The 11,811-nt window shown below is 41.0% G+C and overlaps 1 protein-coding gene across 1 annotated transcript in view; it reads right to left on the bottom strand.

Moving 5' to 3' along the window:
* STAG1 (stromal antigen 1) overlaps positions 1-11,811 on the bottom strand; it is a 149,356-nt gene that overhangs the window by 34,545 nt on the left and 103,000 nt on the right. The window contains exons 16-20 of the mRNA XM_010134146.1: positions 10,727-10,819; positions 10,512-10,601; positions 10,120-10,323; positions 5,850-5,920; positions 780-867 (exon numbers count right to left, since the gene is read on the bottom strand). Coding sequence (XP_010132448.1) covers positions 780-867; positions 5,850-5,920; positions 10,120-10,323; positions 10,512-10,601; positions 10,727-10,819 — 546 coding nt within the window. The remainder of the gene's footprint in view (positions 1-779; positions 868-5,849; positions 5,921-10,119; positions 10,324-10,511; positions 10,602-10,726; positions 10,820-11,811) is intronic.

Here is an 11,811-nt window from a genome sequence, read left to right as displayed (position 1 = left end):
AGTTTTTAACTGCTGGTGCTTTCCCTCCAGGTAGTTCAATTCCAGCATTAAGTAGCAACTGCAGAGGAAGCCTAAGGTCCCACAGCTTAAAGCCATGACTTTCACATGGTGAGTGGCAATGCATCCTTCACACGGTCCTTTTCAGAAAATATTTTTACAAAATTTCATAAGAATTTTTTTTTCCCCCTACATGAAGTTGCATTAGAAATAATAACTGGCTTCTAACTGCAATCAAATTATTGGGGTGGGCAGTCTGTAGTTTAAACTGGAATCCTGGGAGAATCTGAAATGGTCCCTGTGCTCATCCATTAGAAACTAAAACCAGACTAGGAGGAAACAAAGATCAAGGTGTGTCCACCAGAAGAACTCCACCGCCAAGGCTGGCCAACATCCCTGCTAAATGTTCTTCTTGTTTCCTTGTTTTCATAAGCTTCCATTTACCTTCAATGCACAATAATTGTCTGTGATAATTCTAATCGCAGCCAAGGTTTGCAGATGTTGGGTTTCAGTGCAAGCATCATGATTTACACATTGCTCTTCACAGCCAGGAACATTAGTTGTTCCTTACTTTACAGATGAGAAAGGTGAGGCAATTAGAGAATCCAAGATTTTTTCACCTCCTGGACAGCACCTCACTACGGTATAAATTTCATTCAAACCCCCATGTTTTTCATAGGTAAGCGAAGTCTAGTGCATTAAATCTATTGAATTTCTCCACAACTAGACTCTTTAGAACTTTGAATCCCCAAACAGTGTGGTGCAGGGGTTGCTAACCGTACCTGTTCTGGCATAGCTCCATGTTCAATTCCAGTTCTTAGTAATCTGTAGCAGTTACTGAACAGATCCCATTTCGTGAGATCATGCGCACTAGAACGAGAGGTAATGACGACAGATTAGTCATGTTCCTCCAAACTCCCCATCACAGTGAGAATGTAGTCTGACCCGGCAGCTCAGCGAGCGTTGGCATGGTTGCAAAGCGGAGACAAAACTGCCTGCTGACAAAGCAGCTGCACAGTGAGGTCACACCATGCTAAAAGATGAGTTTGGCTTTCTGATCATCGAGGAAAAATGTTTTACTATGTGGAATTTGTGGCATTACGGAGGAGATAAACTCTCTACATCTTTAAAGGCTACTTAAGTGCAGCTGCAAGCTCCTTCTCAGTGTTGCCTCTAAGCCCTCTTTCCCCTTTGGTTCTAGACATTGAGAGAACTCCAGAAGGCACTTCTCTGTCAGGAGAAGTTCCTCTGCAGCAGGAACTATAGCCAAACTCTAGCAGTGTATATTCATTCAGGGAATGAAAAATGGCTTTAAGCAAAATAAGGTTACTTCTTTTTTCCAACATGTTGTTTAGAGAAAAATAATATGTTACCACTAGATATTAAATATCCTGAAACATCTGAAGTAAGGCAGCATGATTTACATGTACACGAGACAGAGATGGTGGTTGCCACCCCCCATTCATTGTTTCACATTTCAGTTGTACCATCATGATTCACCAGTGAGAGGAATAAAAATTAGCAACATCTCTTCTACAGCCTTACAGACCTCAGCAGCTGATGATACGGCTTTCTAGATACAGAACTGAGAAATACAGAAGAAACTACAAAACATCAGGTTGCCTGAAAGACAAAAACTCTCACAAAAAAATTAGGCTTAACACATTTTTCTGCAGATAGAAGAGCAAGCCACCACAGACTAATCAGAAATCTGGCGATTAAAATACTCACCTGGAGGAAGGGATACTCAAACTGAACTGGCAAGTCTAAATTAGATAAAGCGCTCTCTTGCATCAGGCTCCCTTTCACCCCAGCACCTTGATCACCATGATGTGCTCTCCTTTCCCACCCCTTTGCACCAGCCATGCTTTGGGGCTGCCTGAGTTCAACTAATTCACTACCCTGCCCAGCCAGAAATAATAATTCTCCAGTTCTGAAACAGACAGAGGTTGAACTCAAGACCGGGAATGCCCAGATCCTCTTGAAGCCCCTAGTATGAAACACTTCCCAGTCTGGAGCGCGTTAGCCCTGGAAAACATCACTGCAAAGTTTCAAGCAAACAGAACAAAGCCCTTGTGCTGAGAGCAAGAGAAGCATCTGCACCAGGGTTGAGTCATTAGGCCAAGGTGCATTTTGACTTCTGATTCAAATCCATGAATAGCACAATAGGAAAAGTCTTCAAAAGGAAACAAAAATGTAAAAATACTCACACCCCCCCCTTAGATTCTGGATGCTCTTGGAAATATGAACATAAAATGTTTCATTGACAAATTACAGGCTGTCAGAGAACTGTCTCTGACTAGTGGTATTACGCACACGGATGCTACTTCGGCAAATCACAGGGTTTCTAGCTAGGCAGAGTTTTACCTCCTTAATTACAGCATTGTAATTAAAGCAGTAAGATCTCCTTGGTGTTTAGAGGCAGATATCAGCATAGATTATCCTACAGAGAACATGAAAGGAAAAGCTGTCTCTTTTGAGCCTTGTCACGTTAGAGCCCTCCCATGTCAGGCAGCCCTCACAGGGTCATGCCCCACTGCCCTGGCAGCTGGGGGCACTCTTTGCTCTGAGCCTGGCCTCACCGCTGACCTTACAAAGAGCTTTGCAGCTTCCAAAGCTGAAAAATTCTAAATATATATAAATTGCACAGGGCTTCTCAAGAGAAACTTCCTTAAAGAAGAGCCTCCATATTAAAAGTTCGGCATATTCAGGTACACCCTTGTCTCTCTTCAACTACTTAGCAATAAAAACAATAATTATAAAGGTACCTGGGACACAATACAATTCTCCACAGAGGTTCAGACTGACAGAGGCTCCTAGAATTAAAATTCGCACAACACAGAACTGTCCCTTACTCCCTTCCATCTCAGAGGGTCTTCACGGATGACAGAAACCAGAGCCCAACACTTCATCAAAGGTTTCTTTGCATCCGTACAGACAGCACTGTCTGCTGGGACACATTTCTGCCAGGAAACAGTCAGATAAGCAAAGGTACCAGTCCCACAGTGTTTCTGAAAGCGTGGCAAGAAGCAGCTTAGAAAACTTCCCTTTTGAAGAGGTAATCTCTCCACCCACATAACTGCTTTTGTTTTTAGAGAAGCTGTACCTTGGGCTGTGAACAGCTATGCTATATACAGTCTGATTTCTCTACTGAGATTCCATTTAACATCATTTCTATTTCTGGATATAATAAACTTCTGAGTCACTCAGTCAGAAGGAGGTACTGGCCAACTACTGAAAAATAGGTTAAGCAAAGGGTTTCTATAACGAGAAGATCTGCTGGTCTTTACCAGCAGCATGAATTGACCTATCTGGGCAGTGTCCTGACTGATCATGCTTACACTGATAAAAACAGGATGGAGAGTTACTACAGCTGCTGCAAGCGTATGAAGTCAGTGTGGAGGCAGGAAGGAATCAAATTCCACACCATAATCGAGCACTACCGGACAGTGATACCAACAATCCCGATTTCTAAATGTGAAACAATGTTCTACGTACAAGACAGCATCAAAGGGCACATCCAGAGTAATGGAGGTGATGCTTGAGATGCATGTGTCTTTCATTGAATTAACTGAAGTAATTAAATAAGAAATACTGATATTTTGTAGCATACAAATCACTACAATGCTGACGTTCTCTGTGTGAAAGCTCAGTTGAACTGGGCTGGAGTCAGTATAGAAGAAATGTCTCCATGTACTTAAAGACAGAAAAAAAATGCTATAAATATCAGAGACACCATGGCAAAAAGAGAAGCACGAGTGTATACTTCAGGCGTTCTGTTTAGAAGACCTCAAGAAACTTTAATCTTCTATTCTGAAAACTTGGAAGGAAACATTGTAATATGAATTTCATTTGTATGGAATACCAATATCCTTGTTTGATGAAAAGACAAGAATTAAAAATTGTGCTGTGAGCCCTTTGTTGCCATGACCCTCTCAGAAAGAGAATTAGATCAGGCTTGGCAGATCTCAGTACAGATGCTTGTTGGTCTGGAAAACTTCTCTGGCAATCCCCTGCCATGTTTCTTTCTGCCTTGCTGGTTGTCTTTTCCCTAAAATATGAACAAGCTGCAACTACCAAGGAAACAAAAGCACTGATAAGGTACAGTGGAGTTTCTCTCTCTGGAAGAAGAGGGACTCGTTTCTTTTTGAAGCCTCAGCAACTACTTTATCAGTGCACTTCCAGAAGATCTGAAGGGTCTCAGTTGTTAACCTGCAATCTCAACTTCTTCCATTGATTTAATTTCTTTTGGATCCCAGTTGGTGACAGACAAGGACAGTATCAGACAATGGCCACTGTTCTTTGAGATGAGAGTGCGAGTTTTGAATTGAAGATCCTAATCTTACAGCTAAAGGTTTGGCAAAAATTCTGTCTCAGATGGCATGATTGTTTCCTTCCACAAAGAAACCACATCAGATGCAACGTTCAGTAGAGTAATGAAAAGATTTCATTACTTCTTTATATGCAAGCAGATATTAATTAGACATTCCCATTGAACTATAATCATAAATCACAAATCAGCTGAGAAATGACCCACAACTGCTCTTCAGCTCTTTAGCTTTGATTCTTCTTTCTTTCCTGTTTTTTTAAGGTGAAGGTAGATGTTCCCAACCCTGATTTGTGTGTTGTTCCACAAAGCTTTCTTTATAGTCTGAATCAACTTTCTAGATTTGGAATCCTAAGGGATAAACTGTGTATGGGAGACTTTCAGAAAAGCCTTAAGATTTGTGCTTCTTTCTTGGATGTGAACTATAGCTTTCACCAGTCCTCTCGGGAAGGGCAGAAGTGGCTCCAGCATGTTACCAGGGAGACCAAAAACCTAATTTGCACATGTGTCAGCCTGCTGCACTACGGAAATTAGTAACGATTTAATGATCTCTGTGGGATTCTTGTTTAATGGAAAACAAAGAGTAGATATTTCAGAAGCATTTCATACAATGATCTAATGCAGAATTCAGGATAAGCGAAGGCTAAGCACAGAAAGAAAAGAGAAATGAAAGCACTAAAAACAATTTCAAATGTAAAAGAGGTGGCAGAAGCAAGGTCCTCTCAGACCCTGGGATAAGAAAGAAATGACTTGTGGCTCGCAGCTGTCTGCACATGGAGCTTTTACACACGGGCCAGGAGCAAATATTTCCTACAGCTGATAGGAGGGGAAGATTGAATTTTGGAGCATAGCACAAACACCAACAGTTCAAGTGAAATTTATGAGGTTGCCTGTAGGTTCCAGTTGCTGCCGGGTTTCACTGAGCTGATTCATGCTTAGCGAAGGACCTTCGGTGAAATCCACACAGTTAGGCTTTGCCAGCAATTCATCTAGACACTATTGCTGGCATTTCTGCAGGAAAAGAATATATCTTCCAGACTCTCACCACAAACTATTAGTTGTTATTATATTACTACTACTTCTACAATTTTGAGGAGAAATTCCTCAAAGGTGCTGAGAAACTGAGAGAAATAGGTTCCTCCGGGGCCCTCCTAGGCAGAGGCTCAAAGCACAGACTTGGCCTGCATCCACTGGTGCCAGCGATAAGAAGTGTCCCTTGTGCATGGACTGACTGTCGAGCAGGGGAGCATGACTTTTAGTAAGACGCTCAGAGGTGTAAAAACATTTAGTGCAGGGGATGGCATGCCACTAGCAAATCAAATCTGTAAAAGTAATGGCATTAACTAAGCAAGGACCTGGATTAATCCAAGCAGTTAGACTGACAAATACCACTAATCATTCATCAATCTTTATTCCATATTTCAGGCCATGTATTTTCTTATTTCTTAACACTAGACATCAACTGCTGCTCACTGAAATGATAAAATTAACATAGTAAATTTTTGAGAGAAAAAAAGTCACCTACTTGTGAAAAGAGGTTAACCTCTTTAATGTGGAGAGCACATTGTATATGTCATCATCATCAGCTTCTTCTCCCTGAAAATGAAAGAAAATCCATTAAGAGTGTTCAGCAATTCAGCAGAGTACATGACTGCATGGGGAGAGGCAGGTTTCTTTGAGGGTTTGTGATTACACCAAAACTGACCACAGTTTTTCCAATGACTTTTATCTAGAATCCATAATATTAGTATTCAAATAACCCCTGCATAGCACCAGGGAATAAGCACAATCACCCGACCATACTCAGCAGTATCACTGTGTTAATACTCAAACCAGTATCCTCTAGCAGGAGAAATCATTCCCAAGAATCAAATCTTTCTGCCTTATTTTACAAAAACGAATGAACCACCAGCTGATGGACGTGCTACAAGAACAAAGCCAAATGCTTGCCTTGCTCTATGCCAGAAACCTGTAGATGTCAACAGCAAGATTTTTCAAACGATCAGTGGGAAAATTTCTTTCTTTTCACAGCCTTCATTGCTATTCGCTGCGCTACACACCGTGACGCAAGAAAATCACCTTACGTGCACAGACTGACATACAGTCAGAGCTGGATGGAAGGGGTTTTTTTGGTTTTGTTTTTTATTTCTGGTTTTGGGTTTTTTTTAATCTAGATTTTAACAAATTAGGCAAACAACATTCCAAGAATAAATATTGCACAATTCAATTAAAATTCTCATTTAAATTTAATTTTTCCTTTCTGGTATTTTAAAATACCATTATCCAAATATTTTATGCAAACTGAACAGCAAATTCTCTTCGTGAAACAAGTGGAAATAAGGTACTTCCAAAACTTAATTTTTCCAGCAACTTCCTGTAAACAGGAGACTCTCTTACAACAATTCTTCTCCACTTCATTTTGGCAATTTTTTTTCCCATCTAAAAGCCTAACAAGACATTTTCCTGCCTTCAGGTGCAATCGTCAATGAATGTTTCTCTCACCAACCTACTGGGAAGCCATAAAGGAGTGGGATCCTTGCTTGGTGCAAGTATGCACATTTTTAAATTTAAAAACTCTTTTAAATTATGAAATAGTCCTATTAAAATTAACTATTCTACGAAGTATCAACCAGCAAAAAATATCACAAAGGCCAAAATTTGAAATCCTTGCTACCATTGTTCTCTTTCTTGCTTTCTCCTACTTTTGTCTTGGTTTTGCCTTCACATCTTTCTCTATGTCACACATCTGACCTCTGCACTCCCTTTTCCTTAGGGATCTATATCTCCTAATTCTTCATTTCTTGTATGACTTTCAGACTTCTCTCTGAAATCCTCCGTCCATATCCCTCTTGCATGCAAGTGAATACACACAAAGATCTTAAGCCCTTGCTTGCATTTCTCTACTCCTTCCCAAACTGGGTAAAGGAAGGGGATACGTGGGAAGGGTTTTGGTATCTCTGGCCCACGTTCCCTCGTAAGGCCAGACTCTGTCCTCTGCCCAGCACTCTCAGTGCACTCTTCAGGGCTTTTTGCACTGGACTACTGCACAAAGAGAAGCCGCCTGCGAAGAGAAGTGAAATAAGCAGTTACAGCCTTCCTGATCCAACAGCAGTAAGTAACAAAGCAAAGCTGCAGGGAAACATTTTTCTTCCCTAGTTCATTTCTCCTGAGAAGACTGGTGGGAAGTTGTTCTTGAATCCCAGCATCTCATGGCTCTCACTCAATTCCCCTTGGGTGAGAGGTGAGGCTGGAGGGACCTTCCGAGCACTGTCAGAAAGGGAGAGGACAGGACTGCAGACCCGTACAGCGTACCTGAAATACGGGCTGTGTTTTCGGAACTCTCAACATCCATGTAACCCTGTCTAAACCAGCTGAGCCTGAACGCTTTGCTCGTATAACTGATCTGAAATGGGGACTGGGGTGGGAGAGAGGTACACTTCCACTCATCTTTACTGCTTGTAGTGCTGGACTGTGGTTCTCTGAGGCCCAGAGACCACACTGCCTGTGGAAAAGGACTCCCTCAGAAGGGCTTCTAAAAATACACGGCTAGGGACTATGAGGTAGCAAAGAGAAGGACAGCACTAGATCTCCTCAGATCAGAGAATCTAAGAAGAAGAGCACTGATGCTGTAGTAAACCGGACTCCGCACTAACTGGCCTGCTGGCTTCAGAAGGGTACGTGGATGACAGACAAGTTGCTGAGAGAACCGAAGGACGGGCTCTTGTCTTGACTCCTCTTCAAAGCTGCTGTGTGGAGAATGGGTAAGTCAAAGAAAGTGCAGCTGCTGTACAGCAGAAGGAATCTCAGTGTTCCTGTATTTGCTAGCTGAGTTTGGGATTATGGCTGGAAAAGTTATCAGTGGGCATTTCAGCACTACTACTAAAATGGTGAGCGGATCTTTTCTGAGGGGAAACTATTCAGGGAACAAGAACGCCACCTCTGAATCCAACCCTTGAACGGATCCACAGATGAATAACACCTACACAGCTGAACAGTGTGGAATCTTAAGGGGGCTCTTCCAGAAAAATGACTTGTCCTCAGATACACCTACTTTCTGTTTGTTATACACTGGCTGTTGCATGACTGTCTCCAGAGAGAACACACAGAGCGTTTGCTTTGGAGAAGTTCCAAGATAAAACTATGAGAAAAAGTTGAAAGGAGACATTTTTATAATGTCTTATGACAAGACAGTATGACCGAAATGACAAGTCAGAATTGACCTGGGATTCCATTTGTTTCTTGATTCTTGAAAAAAACCCTAAGCTCTTTCTTCCATCTCAAGACAAGACAGAATGAGATGCTTTTTGCTGATCTGAGCCTGGCTGCGGAGATGTCAGCTGAAGATTCTCCAAGAGCCAGGTCTGGAGGAAAAACACAGGAAATTTGTCCCTGCATACAGAGCCAGACTGAACCTTGGTGCTGGATGTGTGGACAGTGAAAAACGTGAGGTCCTAAACCTCTGTCAGTGGGTACCAATGGAAAGAGCAAAGGCCACTACTTATGGTGATCTAGAGCTGGGCATCTGGTGTGGAGAACTTGCCTGGTTTTGAAGCTGAATCTTTGTGCTGACAGTCGAACTTTAGTCCTTTTTGCTATCCAAGTGAGCAAGTGATTTGCCAGAGTTTTTGCCTTAGAGTTGTCCAAAGGCGAGGAACTTCAAAAATTCACAGCTATTCAAACAGGTGACTGAGACATCTAATGTGGCACGAGCTGAAGGGATTCTCCTGCCACACACAGATGTAGCACAAATTCTCGACTGTCTTTACAGGTTCTGCTCAGAAGTTTCTGAGAAAGTACATACAAAATGGCAGACAGGTAGACAGCAAAGTAAATGTATTCTACGAAAGAATGTACAGTGGTGCACTAACTCCTCTGGGCTGTGGAGTGCCTGCTTCCCGCACGCACTGCCTGTCTACTCAGGTACCTTCCTACGGAAACAGGAACTTTTTTACTTACAATGTGACATGGCATATATACAGCACACCTGTATGCAGCATATTAGAGATAGAAAAAACCATTTTCTTTATTTAATATGCAATTCTAAAATAGATGCTGTAGCTTAACTTTCTGTAAATGTACATAAAAAATTAAACCTATCTGCCACACGCCAGGGCATGACTAGAAGTGAAGAAAGATCTACGGAGCCCTTAAGTTATGTTCAGAAAGCATGAGAACTACGACAAATTAAGTAGTGCTACACAAAGTTAAATTGATGTAAAGCAAGAAAAAATGAGTCAGGTTTCTATTTTTTACTTAATGTATTCTGTCTTATGCCTTTTGAAGGACAAATTCTTACAAGTAAATCCCATGTACCTCCAGATTTCAGACCTGTATCTTTATTTCATTCTTTCCAGAGCTCTTTCAATATGCCATTATAAATATTTTACTAAATCCTCCCTTCCACTCAAGACATAATCCCATCTTGATTTTGCTGCCTGCATATCCATTTGGGACTACTGGAATCACCATAAGCATTAAGGTAAATGCACCTTTCATCAGCTCTCACCCATTTGTTCATCCATTTACTTTTTTACGTGGACTGTTTAAATACTAGACTAAATTTTCAGAAGCAAGATTGTCCCATGTCTTTGTTTTATAGCACTGATGTTTTACAGCCCTAATGGCTAGTCCAAAGGATTCTCTACATTGAGAAATAGCTCCAAATAATTATTAAACGGTTGCTGCTGCACTGCAACTTCAGATGGATAATTTCATGACTTGTTAAGAATGTTTTTCTGCTGTTTATCATAGCATATTTTAGGTAGTCTAACTAAATTAATTTTAAGAGAACAAACCTCCTGCAGCAGATCCTCCACAGAATGGTTGAACCGATCCACAAATTCATCAATAAGTTGGCTGTGGGCTATGTCGACTCTGTTCTGGATTGTGTATTCTTCACTACAGAGTATGCTGTAAGTTTTGCTGCAGGCTTCGAGAACGTCTGATTCCACATGCTTTTCCACAACAAACTTAATCTGTTTCAGTAAGGCATCCAGATGCTGTAGATCAGAAAAGAAGTTCAGGTTTCACCTCAGCTGAACAATGGAACTCAAAGAAAAAGTCATGCAAAGAACACACCAAATCAAGGCTAGATTACGAATATGCTGAATGAAGACACAGGACTGTGTGACTAGAATAGCAGTCAGATACCTGAAAGCAACCAGACCTGTTGCCCAGCGTACTATACCTTTTCCATTCTGCCTGTGCTATAGATTTCCAGATCAAAATACTGAGGGATTTGCAGGAGATTTGCAACCTTCTCGGCATCAGCAGAATACTAGAACATCGTTGAAACAAAACAAAAACATAGTGATGTAAAAATAAACATCTACACTACAGAATGACAGAGTTTAAAGACAGTTGTGAACACCAGTGAGAGATTCATTTTGTTGAAAAACGTACCTTTGATAGCAACATGGGAAGTGCAATAATGAAATGCTCAGTCAATTTATTTCTGTCATCTATCTGAGTTTTTCTTTCTTTTGCTGTCAAGACCTGCAAGGGATCAAAAAATAAGTAAATACACTTTTTGCATATAGCATTAATTTTGCTGAAGTTTGTATCACAAACCAAAATCCATGCAAGTGTATTTTTAAATAAATCAAAAGGAGGGAATAAAAAGCTCAAACACATTTGGACTGAAGAGTGATTAAATGGAAGGACCATGTGTCCTAAGAAGCCGTGATTGAAAATGAAAATATAATATCACCCAGCATGATATTGTCTCGACACATGAACATATTTTAGGATTGAAATTCAAATATAAGCCCAGTCAGTGGAAGTTTTGCTATTGCTTCCAAGAGAATTGAGCTCTGGCTTTCACGCATTACACAAAGTGTTAATGTAAGACCTCAGGGCGAACTGAAGTATAATTAAGAAAACCAAAACCAAACCACGCTGTAACAGTGATTTTCATTAGCAGATTCATGGCTTCATCTCTGAACTGGAATGTAATTCTCAGTGAGAACATACATCCAGGTTCAGATAAGTCCTTTACAAATTTCAGTAACAGATACAATGAAGCTACTAATGCTATCGTATAGCAAAACCACCTTAAAACAGTGAATCGAGAGACAATAATCAGAACAGCACGCTTCATAAAAGCTTAGATCTGGCTTCTTGGCTTCAGAAGAGGAGAGAATACTTTTGAAAACAAATAATGATAATTAAATACCCCAGTTAGCTAACGATTTATGTATAGCAAAGCTGCCAGACTGCACAATCCGGGTTACAAGCTGAAGTCAGAGGAGGAACTCACAAGAAGGTGAGTGCATCATTAGAAATCTGCTCCCGTTTCAACTCAGAGAATATGCTAACGAGATCACGAGAACATGACAAACCTCTACCGACAAGTCAGAGATCCCTGCAGTTACCATCCCACAACTCATGATCTAACTGGAAAGAAGCAAAAGCTAAATGTCACACCTACAACTCTCAGTAAGTGAGGAGGAACAGCTGGAAACAAAACGTATGCCTGGAGGACACGC

Source organism: Buceros rhinoceros, unplaced genomic scaffold (assembly GCF_000710305.1).
Source record: "Buceros rhinoceros silvestris isolate BGI_N320 unplaced genomic scaffold, ASM71030v1 scaffold9384, whole genome shotgun sequence".
Taxonomy (NCBI): Eukaryota; Metazoa; Chordata; class Aves; order Bucerotiformes; family Bucerotidae; genus Buceros; species Buceros rhinoceros.
Note: the sequence above shows the minus strand (reverse complement) of the source record. Positions and strands in the feature narration are given on the sequence as shown.